Raw genomic sequence first — 16,666 nt, forward strand, 5'->3', positions numbered from 1 at the left:
GAGTGACCACTAGCAAGGTCGGCGTCCGCTCCAAGCATGACGATAACTATGATACCGATTCGCATTCCGATAATATTGAATGGTCGCCTATGTGACTTCATCTTGGTTCTCCTCTTGCAGCCACCGGACAGTCGAGTGATGGACATGGCGATGTACAGATTGCCAAGGCGGGCGATGGCCAAGAAGAAGACGAAGATTCTGTGGCCGGTTCTACTTGTGGTACTTGTCGGATTGCAGGTAAGGAACCTTTCACCTCACGTACGTTGCCCAAGCGGGTTGCACAAGCCTGGCCAGATGGGAAATCTAATCTAGTTAACAGTTCTTGGAGTGAACTTCCCGATTAGGCCACATGAACCGTGACCGATCGTTGGCCAATCTCTTGGCCCGTCTCTCTAACGGATATGCTCTGCTCTAATGCAGATTGCGTATCGACCGCGAGCGGAAGAAGCTTTTGTCTAGCCAAAAATTATGTGGCTTTGTTGCCATTGCTATTGCCACTGCTGCTGATGCAGCACTTTTGATTCCACAAAAAAGTGAAAAAACGACGAAAGACTTAAGACACAAACTTGCGCGAGTGATTTATTGCATTGCGTATACGCCCCACGTGCCGCACGCACTTTTGTGAATATTTTTTCTTGTTATTTCTTGCAGTTTGTAAGCACTTTGGAGCAAAGCACGGACTACTCAGTGGTCAGCAAGGCGGCCGGAGTGGCCACCACCACGTCAGCACCACCCACAGTGGTGGCTCCGCTGCGCATTTTTAAGGGACGCATCCAAACCACAACTCCTTCGTCGAGAAGTTCGACTGGCAGTCGTCCTTTGGCCGCCGGAGCGGAAGCCCAGCAGGAGCTGGTTGGCATCTCCTCCAAGTCATACATTTCAGGACCCACCACGCAGTCCTCCAAGTTATCGAAACGGGCAGGATTGGCGGGTCCTAAAAAGTTTCCCAAGGATGTGCGCAATCGCAGCAGCAATGCCGTGGAGCGGAATAAGTTGCAGCATGAGGTGGTGAGTTTTTAGAGGAGAATTACTTAAGGAATTGCAATTATTTCTATCTAATTATTAATTAAAAAGCCCGATCATGTGCCCGACTCCTCTGGCTTTGTTCCCCATCGCATTGGGCATCCCGTACATTTGGATTATGGTTCCACTGGCGTGGATTCAAGTGGAGCTCCCACTGGCAGTGGAGGATACCATGCAGTGCCCTACGAGGGCAGCAAGTGGCAGGAGGAGTATTGGGATCAGGAATATGCAGGACATCAGCATCAGCATAATGGCACCAGAGTGCAGCGTAAGGAGATACATTTTCTTCTAGAGATATGTATAATCTTTAATATATTCTATCTGGACAGATATTGAAGCCGAGTGCCAGGATGACTACATGAAGATACGCATAGGGTTTAATGGCTCCTTTAGTGGCTTGCTGTACTCAGCTGGTTATGCTTATGATCCGGACTGTATGTATATCAATGGATCTGGTCGAGATTACTATGAGTTCTATATACAATTGAATCGGTGTGGAACTCTGGGCAAGAATTCCTTACAAGAGGAGAGTCGCAAGAATCCCACAGTAAGTATAATTAAACCCTTTATAAAATCAGCTTTTAAGGTTTTGTTTTCGTACAGAACTTTATGTGGAATACGGTGACAGTTCAGTATAATCCACTGATAGAAGAGGAGTACGATGAGCATTTCAAGGTCACCTGCGAGTATGGTTATGATTTCTGGAAGACTGTGACCTTTCCGTTTCTAGATGTGGAGTGAGTTTAACCAACCCTTAGGCCTAAATTTATTATCTAAATTGCTTATTAAATAAATATTTTTATGATCATCAATAGAGTGGCCACTGGCAATCCCGTCGTATTCACTTTGAGTCCACCCGAGTGCTATATGGAAATACAGAATGGTTATGGCATTGGTGGTCCCCGGGTGACCGGACCAGTGCGCGTCGGCGATCCCCTGACTCTGATCATCTATATGAGAAGCAAATATGGTAATTATATAGATAAAACATATAATCGAAGTGACTGATCAATGGCGATTCACAGACGGCTTCGATATTGTGGTCAACGACTGCTACGCCCACAATGGCGCCAACAAGCGGATACAGCTCATCGATCAGCATGGCTGTCCGGTGGATGACAAGCTCATCTCACGCTTCAGAGGCTCCTGGTCGGATTCCGGTGTCTATGAGACGCAGGTGTACGCCTACATGAAGACCTTCCGCTTCACTGGATCGCCGGCGCTCTACATCGAGTGCGATGTGCGCATGTGTCATGGCAGGTGTCCGGTGGGTAATTTATATTTAATTTGTAATTACATAAACTAATTTATAATCTATATCATTTGACAGAGTCAGCCGTGTCACTGGAGAAATCTGAAGGCAGTGACAAAGCGGGATACCTCCAATATGACAGCCACGAATCTCTCATTGCCACCTTTGTCCACTGTGGACAGTGAAGGCATCACCACAGAGAATCCACCATCCGCACCATCGCTCTCGGAGAATGTTAATCTCTTCCAGTCGCTGCGTGTCCTGCAGGAGGGCGAGACAGATGGGGATGATGTGTTTGCCCATCGGCAGACGAAGCCTTTGGCTCCGCACCAGACTTGCCTGAAGACATCCACTTTCTCGGCCCTAACTGCTGGCTGCTCGGCGGTGCTGTGTGTGCTCACTGTAACACTCTTCATTGCCTGCTCGCGGTTAAAGCGCCGCAAGGAATCCTCACTGTACGACTCTTACATAGCGCACAAGGGTCAAATCGATTGAAGGAGCGCCAACTTCTAACTTGGTTTCGTTCTGAGCACATTGTGTATATAGCTTATGGCCCACGAAATTCTGTTTTAGTTAGCCCTAAGTTTGCTGTAGTCTTTTTTGTAGGTTCTGTGTACTAGCCTTAAGTCACTATTTTGCCAACTTCAATTGCGGGAGGGAAGAGAGCCCGTAATGTGTGAAATTCTACATTTCAAATGTTCTTCATTTCTTACCAATAAAGTATTTAAAGAAATGTTCTGGAGAAAACTGTTGAGTTTTTACTTAAATAATTATTAGATTTGTAATGGAAACTAAGGGGAGAAAAGCATAAATTTAAAGGTATTGCCTTAATTATACATTTATCTACTGATTATTTTAATCAAATATCAATACAAATTTAGGGGAAATAGTTTGTATTAAAAAGCTTTACATTTCTTTATTATTTTTTAAGAAAATGTATTGATTAATATTTTTGAATCTTTAGGATCTTCAATTAATTTGGCATTTCCATGATAACTATACATCAAACTAACCCTTCTCATTTTCTACAGTACTCTAATATTTTAGTTAAAACTTTATTACATATTTTAAAGCTGTAGTTTTATAAGGAATTTTCTCATTTTCTCATTAAGAAATTCTTTACCATGTGCGGTTTCTTAATAAATAGAATACCTGCTATGACTAAACACTTAAGAACACATATTAAAATAAATATTACTAAGCACAAAAAATTAGATAAAACAAATTAAATACTTTCATATAGTACTAAATTGAATTTACATGGATATATATTTTTTAGATCTACCACATTTTCTAGTCTTTCTTTAGGCTGGCTTTAAAAATACACCCCTCTGTTATTTACGATAAATGAGTGCCCGCTTTTAGGCACTCAACTAATTTCTGTTCAATTTGCTTACATTCGTCAGTGGAGCATCATTTTGTAGCTTGAAGTTTAAGGCAGTTTATGCCACCACACGGGGCAGGTATAAGGAAGTCGAAGGTGATCGCGACTCGTGCCACCTGTTGCACTTCCTCATGGGACTTGTGACTTGCAACTGGCTTTGTCCTCAGCCATTGACACATCCATTTTTGGGGGGACTTCAGTGCCGCTATTTATGAAGCCACTAGAGAGATTTATGTGTGTTGCGACTGAAAGTATTTATTTATTTATTTATTTTGTTGTGGTTATTGTTTTTTTTTTGTGTTTTTCATTTTGTGGATCGTGCACCTAGCCGCATGATTTTTGCTTCTCAGTTTGACACAAATTTTCGACTGCGGCGCGCCGCAAAACATTGCCCAAAGTGTTAATATGGTTGAGGACTTTTAATATTGCCCAACTGGCACTGTGGCAGCAACTAGTCACATTAGCAGCAGCCGCAGAAATACATACACTGCTAATTGTGCAATTTTCGATTATTATTGTTTTGGCAAACGGACCACGGCTTGGGTTCTTGGGTGTAAAAATTAACACGGAATCTGGCTGGCGACTCTGGCTAATTAATTTATTTGGCTGTGCGAAAACAAACAACAGAGTTGTGGGCATAAAAACAATCCGAATGTTTATGATATCACATTACAGAATATGGCAGCCCATTCACACACGATTTTGCATACAATGTGTCGTATCTTTTTTGTTTATTTTTGCTCATTTATGATTAATGGCAGTTTAAGCTGCGAGTGAGCAAAACACACTAATTGAATCATAAGCTGGAAGTGGCCCTCTGAAACTGAAATTGAAATTAAAATTCCGCCACTGTCCCTGTCCCTGCCCCAGTCATTGGGTGTTTCTTTGGATAATAGATACTTTACTATATGCTCAGGCCCCACCCTGAAGAGATTTCTCCTCTTTGCCTTTTCTAGGCCATCTCCAGCACGTAGATCTGAGATTTGCGATCTGCAAAGAGGCGACAGCGACCTTGGCGGGGCAAAGTGTTTCAATCGGATGCAGCTAAAATAATTAAATAAAAATTTATGAAGATACAGAAATTAATTTGATGTAATTTGCGTTGGCGTTGCCATTGATTTTATCTGTTCTTCGGTTGTGTGTTTTTTTCTCTACTCGCTGGTGACACCAAAATGGCAGCCAAATTGCGCCAACGGAGCCGCACAAAGGCTCCAAAGATGTGCTTTTTATGCGCTCCACGGCGACCTTAGCGTTTTTGCCCATCGAAGCAACAGTGAGCCGTATGTCTCATAAGTTGCACGTTCGTGGCCTGAGTTTTTCGTCTCAAGTCTTTCGTTTTTCGTGTTCGTCTTTCATCTGTAGTTGCATTGTATTGCGCTGTCATGCGCACATGAAAATCATCATCAGCCAAAGACAGAGGCAGTCGAAAGCCAAATAACCACACAGAAAAAATTGAGCACATTTGAACTAAATATTTACAGACATACATTGTCTACATTTACATTATTATTTTATGATTTTCCGTTTAAAATAGTATATAAAATAAAAATAAAAAATAAAAATAAAATATATTATAGTAAAATTCTATCATGTACTATTTCGAAATATTTATTTCCATGTTAAATTTTGAAACTTTTAAATAGGAAAGCCTTTAGAAAGGTGGTAGGTGATTTACTTACTATAACATTTCAAATATATTGAACTGTATCAAGTTTATTATATATTCCAAACAAAACTCTATAAAATTTATTTCTGTGCAACATCAGTGACTTCAGCAACTCCAGCGACATCATCAATGCAAAAATATGCTTTCATTACCAAACGTCTAGCATTATATGGCCTGCATAATGTTTTCCTTCAGTCGAATCATCATTGACTATTTACCAGTTTTCCCTCTATGCAGAGAATCTTCAAACGTTTTTCGGTGTTGAAGTTGAAAATTGAGTTTTCATAGTACACCCAAAGATATTAAATAAATTGTGCTGCTATCAATCAATTCACGGAAGTTAACAGGCAATATAATTCGTAATTTGTAATGTAATTAACGGTTGGGACAGGCGCTGACAGCACCATGAGAGTTCGAAAAGGTCATAATTACTGGCCCAGCCATAAAAGAGGTTTTTGAGAAAATGCTTACCTCATTCTATTCAACTGTAACAAATGTATGCAAAGATTTATAAATACTATATTTCTAGCTCCATAAAAATTAAGCAGTAAAATAATATGTGCAGTTAAAAAAATGTTAATTTATTTTATCATTAATTTGCAGCGATGGATTATACAACGTTAAAATACTTAAATATAGAAAAGGCACTGCTTATTTAGCTCTGGTAAACTAATGTAAAAAAGCCGGAATGCCCTTGCATTTTTGTGCAAGTTAATTTAAAACATTTAGGCGCCATGAGGAACTGCGATTTGTTAATGATACTCAGCAGCGATTAGGCGCGGCTAGAAATGCTATGAAAAACTATGAAATAACAAATTAAAGCCCCACCCACATGACCTTTCGAGGCGTTGCCATTGTTCGTCGCTCAGCTCGCAGTGATGTTTGCTTAATTTATAGGCCCAAGTTTTGTGTCATAATTATACATTTTTTATAACACAATAAAGCTGCGATCAGATAGCGGAAGCATTCTACCATTTACTTTCCGGAGCCACTGTGCTGGAAATTTCTGCAGCCCTGGAGGTCGAGCACATGTAAACAGAAATCATCAACAGCTGATGCTTTTGTTTACAAACTAAGGGAAAGTGGGTGGTGGAAAACCCACCCTCACGGAGGCAGGGAGCTTTCCACAATTTCCCTCTCATTTATCCGAGATTTTCACGCATGCTCAGTGGCTTTCACTCAGATTTCGGCTGCTGCGCGCGTGAAAGTCGCAATCCCATTGATTTTTATCCAGAATCCCGAAGTAGAGTTCTTAATCCGCACCCAAACTGACGGCTCCAGTTCAAGACGAGAAATTTTGGCAAGAAAATTGCCTGAAAATCAGTGAAAATTAAGCAGAAAATTTTGCAAGAAATATTTAAAATCAAGAGAAGCATAAGCTAAGGTGAAGTGTTGTAGTTTTCAAGGCAATTTGGAGATTTTAAGCCTGATATTGGATATCCTTTGTGTGCCTGCAGTTTTTGGGGCGTGGGCCCAGCGAAACCTCTGCTCAAAAAAGTCAGCAATGTCCCTGGAGTAAAAGGAAAATAAAGGAAGTAACGGAAGACGTGAAAGAACCATGGCATCCTCTGGAAAATCCTGGCTGCTGGGCAGCATCCTTGTGCTCCTGGCCATCGCCTTAGGTACGTACGTTGAGGGCCACGGCGAGGGGAGTGGACTTGGCTCCCCCTCTTCGGGATGGGTGGTTATGTAATAAAAAAAGAAATACATGAAGCGACCTCAAGAACTCTGTTTAAACTCTGCTAACCATTTCTTCGACCCCGTAAACCAAAAAAAAAAAAAAAAGAAAAGAAAAACCTATCTCTCTATTTTTCCTCTCTTAGCTAGCTTACGAATTTACAGCAATGATTTGATTTTTTTCTTAAATTCACGCTTTGCGCTGGCAGCGCCGCCTTAACAAGTTCTCCAAGCTCTCATTGCCACCACCACCAAGAACCTAGAACCAAGGACCAACTTCAGCTCCTGGCATCCAACGTTCTGTGTATATAGCTTATAGCCACACTATTCCCCAACCTGAACAACAAAGTATAGATCTGTCTGCTACAACAACTGCCACACAACCACCGACAACTTTCGCTGAGAAATGAGAAAATGAGACTTGGAGAATCTGCCAAAGCGTCGCTGCTGCAGCGCTGCAAACGAAAAAAAACAATAATAATTATAAATAATACCGAAAAAAATTATAACCGAACCACAACTGCGCTAGTCATTCAACTGAGCCATCTATCAAACTCTATGTAAACTATATCTATATATACATATATATTCCGTAATCTCAAGTAGAAACTCCTCATAGCACAAACCACTTGCACTCTGTTTTAAGTGCTGCCCCAGTCTAGCATCTTCTGGATTAGCTCTATCTCTCTATATAGACCCTTATAACCTTAGCTTAGCTTTAGCTATCTATCTTGCTCTCGCTCTTTTTCTCACTGTCTCTGTCGCTCCCGCTCTCTCCGCCTCTCTCTCTCTCTCTCTTTGTCTCACTCCAATGCTCGACAACTGTAAACCCGAACCAAAACTATACTTCCAGTACACCTGCATACTCCAAATCTAAAAGTAATGATAAATATACATATATATAATCCCAGCTATATCTGCTTTTGTAATTACCAATTTCTCCAGAGTCCCCCTCTGTATCTATCTCGTTCTCTCACTCTCTCTATGTCTGACTCCCGCTCTTTCTCTCTCTCTCTCTCACTGTCTCTTTATGTCCACCTCCCCATCCCCCCTGACTATGTATCTATGAAAAGCGTGGTAGCCAAGGTCCTTTATGAGGACCGCAGGATGGGTGGTGGCGTACAGCATCCAGACCGACCACAGCAACCGAAATGAACAAAAACCGAAAAGAAAAAGAAAAAGAAAAAGAAAAGAAACAGAAAACAGCAAAGAAATGAAAATGCAATGAACCGAACCAACCAAATGCATATATATATACGTGTATTTAAAGATTTCTGTATCAACTGCCGAATCTTAATTCATACTCCTTCTCTTCTGAGCAGTCCAAGAAGTAACGAAAAGAAAAGCAAATAGTAATTGTAGACCAAGTCATGTATCGTTTAGACAGAACCCCCCCTCCATTTATGGTACAAGAAATATAAAAATATAGTACATTCACCATACTCACATTAACACACTCACTCACTCACACACATATCCGACATTCGCTTAGTGTTCATCGTAAAAGCACCACCCCCAAAAGTCATTTCATTTTCCTAGCGCTAAGTGCAGCTCAAAAAAAAAAAGAAGTTACAAAACTCACGCACTCTCCCAGTAGCAGCTCCAGTAGCGTGCTCCATATATATAAGAGACCACACACACACGTGCTCGACAAGGATAACCCGGTCACACACACACGCAGCTTAGAGTGTGGGTAACAGCATCCCTGAGCTTTCCTCTCTCTCTCTTTGTCGCTCGTTCTCTCTGTTTGAAGGAGCTTTTTCTCGGATAAAATTCGCTCAGCTGTTAAGCAACGGTTAAGCGCGACTATATGGCCATCTCTGTCCCGCCTAGAAGTATCAGAAAAAAAAGAAGATGCCGAAATTCCCGTTAGGCTCCTGATAGTAGTCCCTGCTGGGGGGCCATTCAACGTTGCACTTTGTAAAGCACTAATTATCGAATTTAGATAGTTAAAAACCCTGTTTAAATAGTGTTCTATTTTTTTTGTAAAGCCAGGCTCTAGGACTGTGAGAACCACGAGGCACTTGCATTGGACCAACCGCTATGCAGGGGGTGGTGGCTCATTCGGAACCACCTCTCCTGCGCATAGTTCTGGTCTAATGGAAGTGCCTCCCATTGCGGCGTATATCCAACGTAGGCCAACAACAGAGACAAGCAACAACATCAACAGTGCCGACACACAGTAAACACCCACAGTATGCACCACCACCACTACCACCACAGAACCAATATAAACCACAATCGAGCGGCTCTCATGCGTCGTCCATATTTGTTTAACTTTCCAAATCAAAATTCCAAACTAAAATTGATGCTGAAGTTGATGACGATGATTCGGTATAAAGTCTGAAAATGCCTCTGTCCTATCTGCCTTTCTCTCTCTGTCTCTCTCTCTATTACTCTCTCTCTCTCTATCTGTCTATCTCTCTCGCTCTGCCTCTGTCTAAATCTATCTGTCTATAAGCTAAATCATACCAAAGCCCATTAAAAAAAGAAAAATGAAAAAGAACAACAAGAAAAACTAAAACAAAGAATACAACAACTTTGCTCATCCGTTCGTTTCTTTGTTTCTCTGTATTTTCTTTCATTGCTTACCTTTTAAATATAACTTTTGTTTTATTATATCCACTATTTGTGTTACCTAAATCCTTTATCCTTGTCTCCCAACCGTTGTTTATTGTCTGGTTTTGTTCTGCATTATCGTTTGATTCCGTTTTCGTTTTCGTTTCCGTTTCGATTCCCGTTTCCGTTTCCGTTTTTCGTTGTGTTTTTTAGTCAGTGCATCCGAAGATGAAGAGCGCTTGGTGCGTGACCTCTTTCGAGGCTACAATAAACTCATACGACCCGTACAGAATATGACACAAAAAGTTGGAGTAAGATTTGGTTTGGCGTTCGTACAGCTAATCAATGTCGTAAGTGTTCTCAAAATCAAATTTGTCAATCAAAAATACAACCTGAATAATAACAATAAGATTATGCTAATTAAAAAAAGAAAAAAAAAACAAAAAATACAAAAATGCAAAACTAACATTCGTAGAGTGTAAATGTGTTTTCGAGTTCTGTTCCTAACAATTCTTCAGTTTCGTTGCTGTCATAATCGTCCATCTTGAAACGCCGATGCATAAACAATTCCATCGACAGTCAGAAGAACACACACATCATACACACACACACACACACACACACACACACACACACTCACAATCAACGTTTCAGTTTCGGTTATGCTTTGTAAATAATTACATTACGTACACGTTGTCTTGACTTTGTATGTTTGTAGTGAACTTGATGCTAGAAAATCAAATACAAAATACAAATACTAACCCTAAACAATTAAGATTAAACAAGCAAAACAAACTAACCAACTAACTAACTAACTAACCAACTAAAGTAAAGCCACATGCGAAATAATGTCTTAACTACCTTCCCACCCGCTCTCTCTCTCGATTTCTCGATTGTGTACGCAAATTCGATTCGATTTCGATTCGTTTCGAATCTCAAATGCAAATCGTACCACGTATCACGTACTCCGTACTCCGTACGCCGTAATCCATACACCGTACTCCGTACACCGTACTCCGTTCCGTTCTCTCACACCACCAAACCACCAACCAACCAACCAACCAACCAACCAACCAACCAACCAACCAACCAACCAACCAATCTACCAACCAATCAACCAACCAAATAACCAACAACCAACCACCAAACCACCACCATCTGATCACAATCAAAACCGATACAATCGAATTCCCGAAACCGAAAACGAATATCGAAAATCGAAACCGATCAAGAATGAGAAAAATCAAATTATGAAATCAAACGTTTGGTTACGTTTGGTTTGGTACGACTACCAGCTGCAGTGGGATGAGGCCGACTACGGCGGCATCGGGGTGTTGCGTCTGCCCCCCGACAAGGTTTGGAAGCCGGACATAGTGCTCTTCAATAAGTGAGTAAATGGCCACATTTTCTAGCTAACCCAACAACTCCAACTCTGTACACTAACCAAAGACAATAAAAAAAGTAGGCGAAAGCAGAGTTACCAGTCCGTGCTTTCCACCGCAATAGGTCCTGTTTATCCTTGAAATACTAATCCCTTTCTGTTCCGCCTCTCCTCCCAGTGCCGATGGCAACTACGAAGTGCGTTACAAGTCCAACGTCCTGATCTATCCCACGGGAGAGGTCCTCTGGGTGCCGCCGGCCATCTACCAGAGTTCCTGCACCATCGATGTGACCTACTTCCCCTTCGACCAGCAGACCTGCATCATGAAGTTTGGCTCCTGGACCTTCAACGGTGACCAAGTGTCACTGGCTCTTTACAACAACAAGAACTTTGTGGATCTCTCCGATTACTGGAAATCCGGCACATGGGACATCATTGAGGTGCCCGCCTACCTTAATGTCTACGAAGGCGAAGGCAACCATCCCACGGAGACGGACATCACCTTCTACATCATCATCCGGCGCAAGACCCTCTTCTACACGGTCAACTTGATCTTGCCCACGGTGCTCATCTCATTCCTCTGCGTGCTGGTCTTCTACCTGCCAGCCGAGGCCGGCGAGAAGGTAAGCTGGAAGCTCTGTTCGAATCTTGTTTGGAGCGGGTCACGGGGTGGGGTCAAGTCAACATTACACTCTCAGAAAAAAACACATTTACAAAGTATTTCTTATGTAGCAAGTTTCCTAATTAACACAGAGGCGACACGTTCTCGCTCACTGTTTCGGGTCAACTGTGGGATGTGGGGTCACGGCTATTGCCCGATCGCTTAATTAAGATGTTTATCCCCAGGTAACGCTTGGCATTAGCATTCTGCTGTCACTGGTTGTGTTCCTGTTGCTTGTGTCGAAAATTCTACCACCGACGTCGCTGGTGCTGCCACTGATCGCCAAGTATCTGCTGTTCACCTTCATCATGAACACGGTGTCCATCCTGGTGACCGTGATCATCATCAATTGGAATTTCCGGGGTCCACGCACTCACCGCATGCCCATGTACATTCGCTCCATCTTCCTGCACTACCTGCCCGCCTTCCTGTTCATGAAGCGGCCGCGCAAGACTCGTCTGCGCTGGATGATGGAGATGCCCGGGATGAGCATGCCCGCCCATCCCCATCCCTCGTACGGCTCGCCGGCGGAGCTGCCCAAGCATATCAGTGCCATCGGTGGCAAGCAGTCCAAGATGGAGGTCATGGAGCTGTCCGACCTGCATCATCCCAACTGCAAGATCAACCGCAAGGTCAACAGCGGTGCAGAGCTGGGCCTGGGCGATGGCTGTCGCCGGGAGAGTGAGTCCTCCGACTCCATTCTGCTTTCTCCAGAGGCTAGCAAGGCCACCGAGGCGGTGGAGTTCATTGCCGAGCATTTACGCAACGAGGATCTGTACATACAGGTTGGGAATAACTCCTTACTAAAGTAAAGTAATGTAAAGTAATAAAAAATGAATCCTTAATTTTCAGACCCGCGAGGACTGGAAGTACGTGGCCATGGTGATCGATCGCTTGCAGCTGTACATCTTCTTCATAGTGACCACTGCTGGCACAGTGGGTATTCTGATGGACGCCCCGCACATCTTCGAGTACGTGGACCAGGATCGCATCATCGAGATCTACAGGGGAAAGTAAGGAGGAGCGAGGAGTTGTCGGAGCAGCCCGGGGCTGATTGAAATGGTTAACAGCATTGCAAACGCAACAATAATAAGCAGACACGAGGTATTGGGAACGGAAGAGAACAATGAAAAATTGCAACAATTAATGCGGATTTTTAGATTTTAATAATTAATAATGAACACTAAACGATACTTGCTTGCGCAGCATTAACACCTAAACTAACTAATATCAACTCTTTTTGGTAAACACACACGAATCGGAACACTAAACACTGAACAGTCGTCAAGTAACACGAAGGCAAATAACTCACCAGCAACAATGTTAAACAAAGTAAATCAAAAGAAACAAAAGAAAAACAAACAAAACCTAGTGGAATTGTGAGTAACTTTATAATTTTTAAAACGAACTTAGCTAATATAGACCTACATATATATATAGAATGAAGCTTAGTTTAAGTGCAATAAACAGTGGAACTTTGTTATGTTGTGCCAGACTTAAACTTAAGTAATTCCATTTTACGCATGAGATCTAAGAATGGAAGCCCAGTGAATCGATTTGTAAATGCTTCTCTAATTAATCGGTGCCTTCGGGTCACCTGAAACCAATAAAAATGCAAAGGTTAATTAACAAATCAAGCTATGTATGCATTTAGTATCGATTATAGTTGCCCGCATCGCGCATACGCCGCGTATTACGCGCCAAGTCAATTGGCTTATTAATTAATTGTTATGGGCATAACATTTTATTGACCAACTGGAGAATGTCGATTCAAATGAGCATCGATTGTTCAGTTTTGCCCACGGCAATGAGCATCAGTCAATTATGTAAGCACGATTCTAGTAGATCTTGGCCATATGCGATAGTCCCGCTGAAAGTTCGCACATTAATCATACGCCCACGTGGCCGGTGGTGTGAATTCTGTCGGACCTAATTGGCCAAACACACAAATGGCCAGGAATCCCCTTCGGTTCCTGGTTATAGTTCTCTTGGTACAGCTTCTCCAGCCATCTCCCCTATCTGTAGCCAGAGATCTCCTCCATCTTCGCCAGTGACTACATCAAAGGTTGCAGCATCGCCATCATCACGGCACTGATGACGACGAGCCAAAGCCACTCGGGCCGAGAGACGTTTGAGCCAAAACTCGTCTCGCTGGCTGACTCAAAACTTCGGCATCCGCTGAGCGGTCGGAGCGCCGACTTGGCCAACTTAGGGGCTGCTCCCGGCCAGGCCGGTATAAATGCGCCAAGGGAGAACATTTGGGCACCATTCGATTTCTGATTTTGCAACGAAGACGTCGCCTCGTCTCCCAAGCCACCTGGATAAGTCATCTCGTGTGCGGTTCGTCTGCGAAACCGGTCATAATTCGATCCGCTGTTTCGTTTTTGTGTAGTGTCGCGTCGCGTTGGGAAAACTCGGAAAACCCGCGCTTAGCTGCAACCCAGTAGAAATGGTGAGTAATTGACCAGCTAGCCAGCCAACCCGGACTCTTGTCATCCTCATCCGTCATTCGTGTTTCTCTGCAGCGCTGCTTCCTGCCCCTGGTGGCCCTGCTCTTGGCAGCGGGTGTCCACGCGGATGTGTCCCACCTGGACACGGATCTTCAGGAGGATGGCTACCATTACAAGCAGCCCTCGGTGCCTTTTCCGCCGCCGGACTCCGGAAACGGCATTGAGGACTCGGGCATAGGAGGCCCAGGACCTGGACCGGCGCCCACTGCCCCGGCTCCATCGTACGGTCCGCCGCAGACGCAGCCACCACGTCCGCCGCCGCAGCCCACTCCTACAGCTCCAGCTCCTTCTTATGGACCTCCTCAGACACAGCCACCTCGTCCTCCACCACAGCCCACTCCTACGGCTCCGGCTCCTTCTTATGGACCTCCTCAGACACAGCCACCTCGTCCTCCACCACAGCCCACTCCTACGGCTCCGGCTCCGTCTTATGGACCTCCGCAGACGCAGCCACCTCGTCCTGCGCCTCAGCCAGTGCCCACTCAGCCTGCTCCTTATAGACCTCCACAGCCTCAGCCTCCTTCGCCGCAGCCTGGACCCGAGTATCTTCCTCCGGACCAGCCCAAACCACGTCCCACCCCATCGCGCCCGCAGCCACCACCACCACCACCTCCCAGGCCGCAACCCACTCCAGGATATGGACCACCGCCGGCACCGCCGGCACCACCGTCGCCTCCCAGGCCGCAACCCACTCCAGGATATGGACCACCACCGGCACCTCCAGCACCCCCAGCACCCACTCCAGGATACGGACCACCACCAACGCAGCAGCCGCCACGTCCCCAGCCTCCGCGTCCCCAGCCTCCCAGGCCCCAACCTCCTAGCCCACCGCCGCCACCACGTCCCTTGCCAGGAGCTGAGTACCTGCCGCCTCCTGGAGAGAACGAGGTGACTCCGCCGCAACCACAGCCCACTGCTCCGGCTCCAGAGTACGGACCACCACCATCCTCACCACCTGCACCGCCACCAGGACCCACTTATCAGCCACGTCCGCCCACTCCGCCAAGTCCACCTGCACCGACCTACCAGCCCCGCCCACCGGCACCAAGTCCCCCTGCCCCACCACCAGGACCCACTTATCAGCCGCGTCCACCGGCACCACCAGCACCAACCTATCAGCCACAGCCACCTTCGCCTCCGGCACCACCAGCACCCACTTATCAGCCCCGTCCACCAGCACCACCGGCACCACCCACTCCGGAGTACGGACCACCACCCACCAGCGGCGGAGAGGAGGCTGGATCCCTGGGACCCGATGGCTACAACTACAATAAGCCTGCCAGACCCTTTACCTTTTAGAAAAGCGGCTCTTGTGCCCGACACTGTCCGATGATCTACCATTGGACCCACAGCCCGCAACTCAAATCTTTTCCAAATAAAAACAAATCTCGAAAGCCAAAGCCAAAGCTGGATACGTCACTCACTCGGGGGATTCGCTACCAGGTCAATGTCCCAGCTTGCATGGCATATGACCTTCTGGGTAATCAGTTTTTGACAGCAGCAAGTGCATTGAAAGAAAAAATCATTAAAGAAAATGTGGTCTTTCAATAGATGCGATAAAAGATTAATTTGCTATTAAAAAAGGGATATAGTCTAGTTACTGTTTTTAGTTTTTAAAAAGGCTTCCTCTGGTTTCTTATCCTATTTGTTGACTGTCACAAATTATCACTAGAAATTAATGTTTTTATTTTTATTTTAAAAGAAGGAAACAATTAAAATTATAAAAGCATTGTATTTCATACATTATCTGTTATTCATTTTCTTATATAACAATTTAATTGTATCGCTTTTATTTTATTTTATTGCAACTTTTCTTTAAATTTCAAGGAACATGGCAAAAAATGATGCATTTAAGTTATGGAATTATCTGAGCAGATTATTTTTTCAAGTAGGCAGATGTCCTAGCCAAAATATCAACAGTTCAAGACCAATCTCCAGACTGCACCACCCAGTGGAGCACGGAGCACGGAGCACGGAGCCGGCGGCTGATGTCCAGTTGGTAGGTCAAATCAATCAAACCTGGGGGCGCCATAAATCAGAGGCGGAAATTCCGAGAGCGTCAAGCAGCCGTGAACGTTCTCAGGCCGCCGTTGTTTGCAATATCTAACTATAAAACCATAACGACCATATCTATATATATGTATATATTTATAGGTATATATTTTTGCGAGAGCCCATAACGACTGCAACTGCATCGCCGCATCCATACATGGGCCACTCAAGGTGCCGTCTGAGCCAAAATAAATATGAGCAACTGCGAGCCGATCGATGATCAGCTCCACGATCGACGACGGCTCAATTCCCACCGACTCTCAGCCCGTTGCCAGGTTCATCAGTCATTTAGTCAATATGTCGGCGGGCCTAGTCAATAAATTGAGTTAGCCGTGGCAACTTCATTAGGTTGCCCAAAAATAAAGATAAACAAGAAAAACTGCAGTGGCTTCGTCGTCGTCTTTGTCGTCGTTGTTGTTGTGGGTTGTGCAACGATTTTCCAATAGGGCTAAGAGGGGGTGGCTATGGCATTAGGGGGGTACTGCCACTAATTACATAAGC

General features: G+C 44.4%; 3 protein-coding genes across 3 annotated transcripts; all 3 read left to right on the forward strand.

Annotated features, from left to right (window-relative positions):
- The first annotated feature begins 48 nt into the window (after positions 1-48).
- On the forward strand, positions 49-3,011 carry LOC110190098 (uncharacterized). The gene is made up of 8 exons (XM_020960405.2): positions 49-237; positions 652-1,008; positions 1,075-1,291; positions 1,353-1,570; positions 1,627-1,760; positions 1,839-1,993; positions 2,049-2,290; positions 2,354-3,011. Exons 1-8 carry the CDS (start codon positions 49-51, stop codon positions 2,768-2,770), a joined length of 1,929 nt encoding a protein of 642 aa, XP_020816064.2. The 3' UTR covers positions 2,771-3,011.
- Positions 3,012-6,488: 3,477 nt separating this feature from the next.
- nAChRbeta1 (nicotinic acetylcholine receptor beta1) lies at positions 6,489-13,236 on the forward strand. The gene is made up of 7 exons (XM_020960119.2): positions 6,489-6,709; positions 6,783-6,947; positions 9,775-9,911; positions 10,794-10,948; positions 11,121-11,565; positions 11,789-12,388; positions 12,456-13,236. Exons 2-7 carry the CDS (start codon positions 6,884-6,886, stop codon positions 12,618-12,620), a joined length of 1,566 nt encoding a protein of 521 aa, XP_020815778.2. The 5' UTR covers positions 6,489-6,709; positions 6,783-6,883; the 3' UTR covers positions 12,621-13,236.
- A 235-nt stretch (positions 13,237-13,471) lies between these two features.
- Positions 13,472-15,513, forward strand: LOC110190157 (uncharacterized). The gene is made up of 2 exons (XM_020960493.2): positions 13,472-14,055; positions 14,129-15,513. The coding sequence occupies exons 1-2, from the start codon at positions 14,053-14,055 to the stop codon at positions 15,410-15,412; spliced, it is 1,287 nt and encodes a 428-aa protein (XP_020816152.2). The 5' UTR covers positions 13,472-14,052; the 3' UTR covers positions 15,413-15,513.
- Positions 15,514-16,666: the final 1,153 nt, after the last annotated feature.

The sequence above is a fragment of the Drosophila serrata genome, unplaced genomic scaffold (genome assembly GCF_035046125.1).
Source record: "Drosophila serrata isolate PLE 108 unplaced genomic scaffold, ASM3504612v1 contig_272, whole genome shotgun sequence".
Classification (NCBI taxonomy): Eukaryota; Metazoa; Arthropoda; class Insecta; order Diptera; family Drosophilidae; genus Drosophila; species Drosophila serrata.

Bases quoted from the DNA above. Each gene is read 5' to 3' on its own strand.
- LOC110190098 (XM_020960405.2), top strand. From the start codon at position 49: ATGATACCGATTCGCATTCCGATAATATTGAATGGTCGCCTATGTGAC. The intron at 1,761-1,838 runs GTGAGTTTAACC...GATCATCAATAG, and splicing joins TTTCCGTTTCTAGATGTGGA to AGTGGCCACTGGCAATCCCG. The intron at 1,994-2,048 runs GTAATTATATAG...GGCGATTCACAG, and splicing joins CTATATGAGAAGCAAATATG to ACGGCTTCGATATTGTGGTC.
- nAChRbeta1 (XM_020960119.2), top strand. From the start codon at position 6,884: ATGGCATCCTCTGGAAAATCCTGGCTGCTGGGCAGCATCCTTGTGCTC. The intron at 9,912-10,793 runs GTAAGTGTTCTC...AAACCGATCAAG, and splicing joins TCGTACAGCTAATCAATGTC to AATGAGAAAAATCAAATTAT. The intron at 12,389-12,455 runs GTTGGGAATAAC...CTTAATTTTCAG, and splicing joins ACGAGGATCTGTACATACAG to ACCCGCGAGGACTGGAAGTA.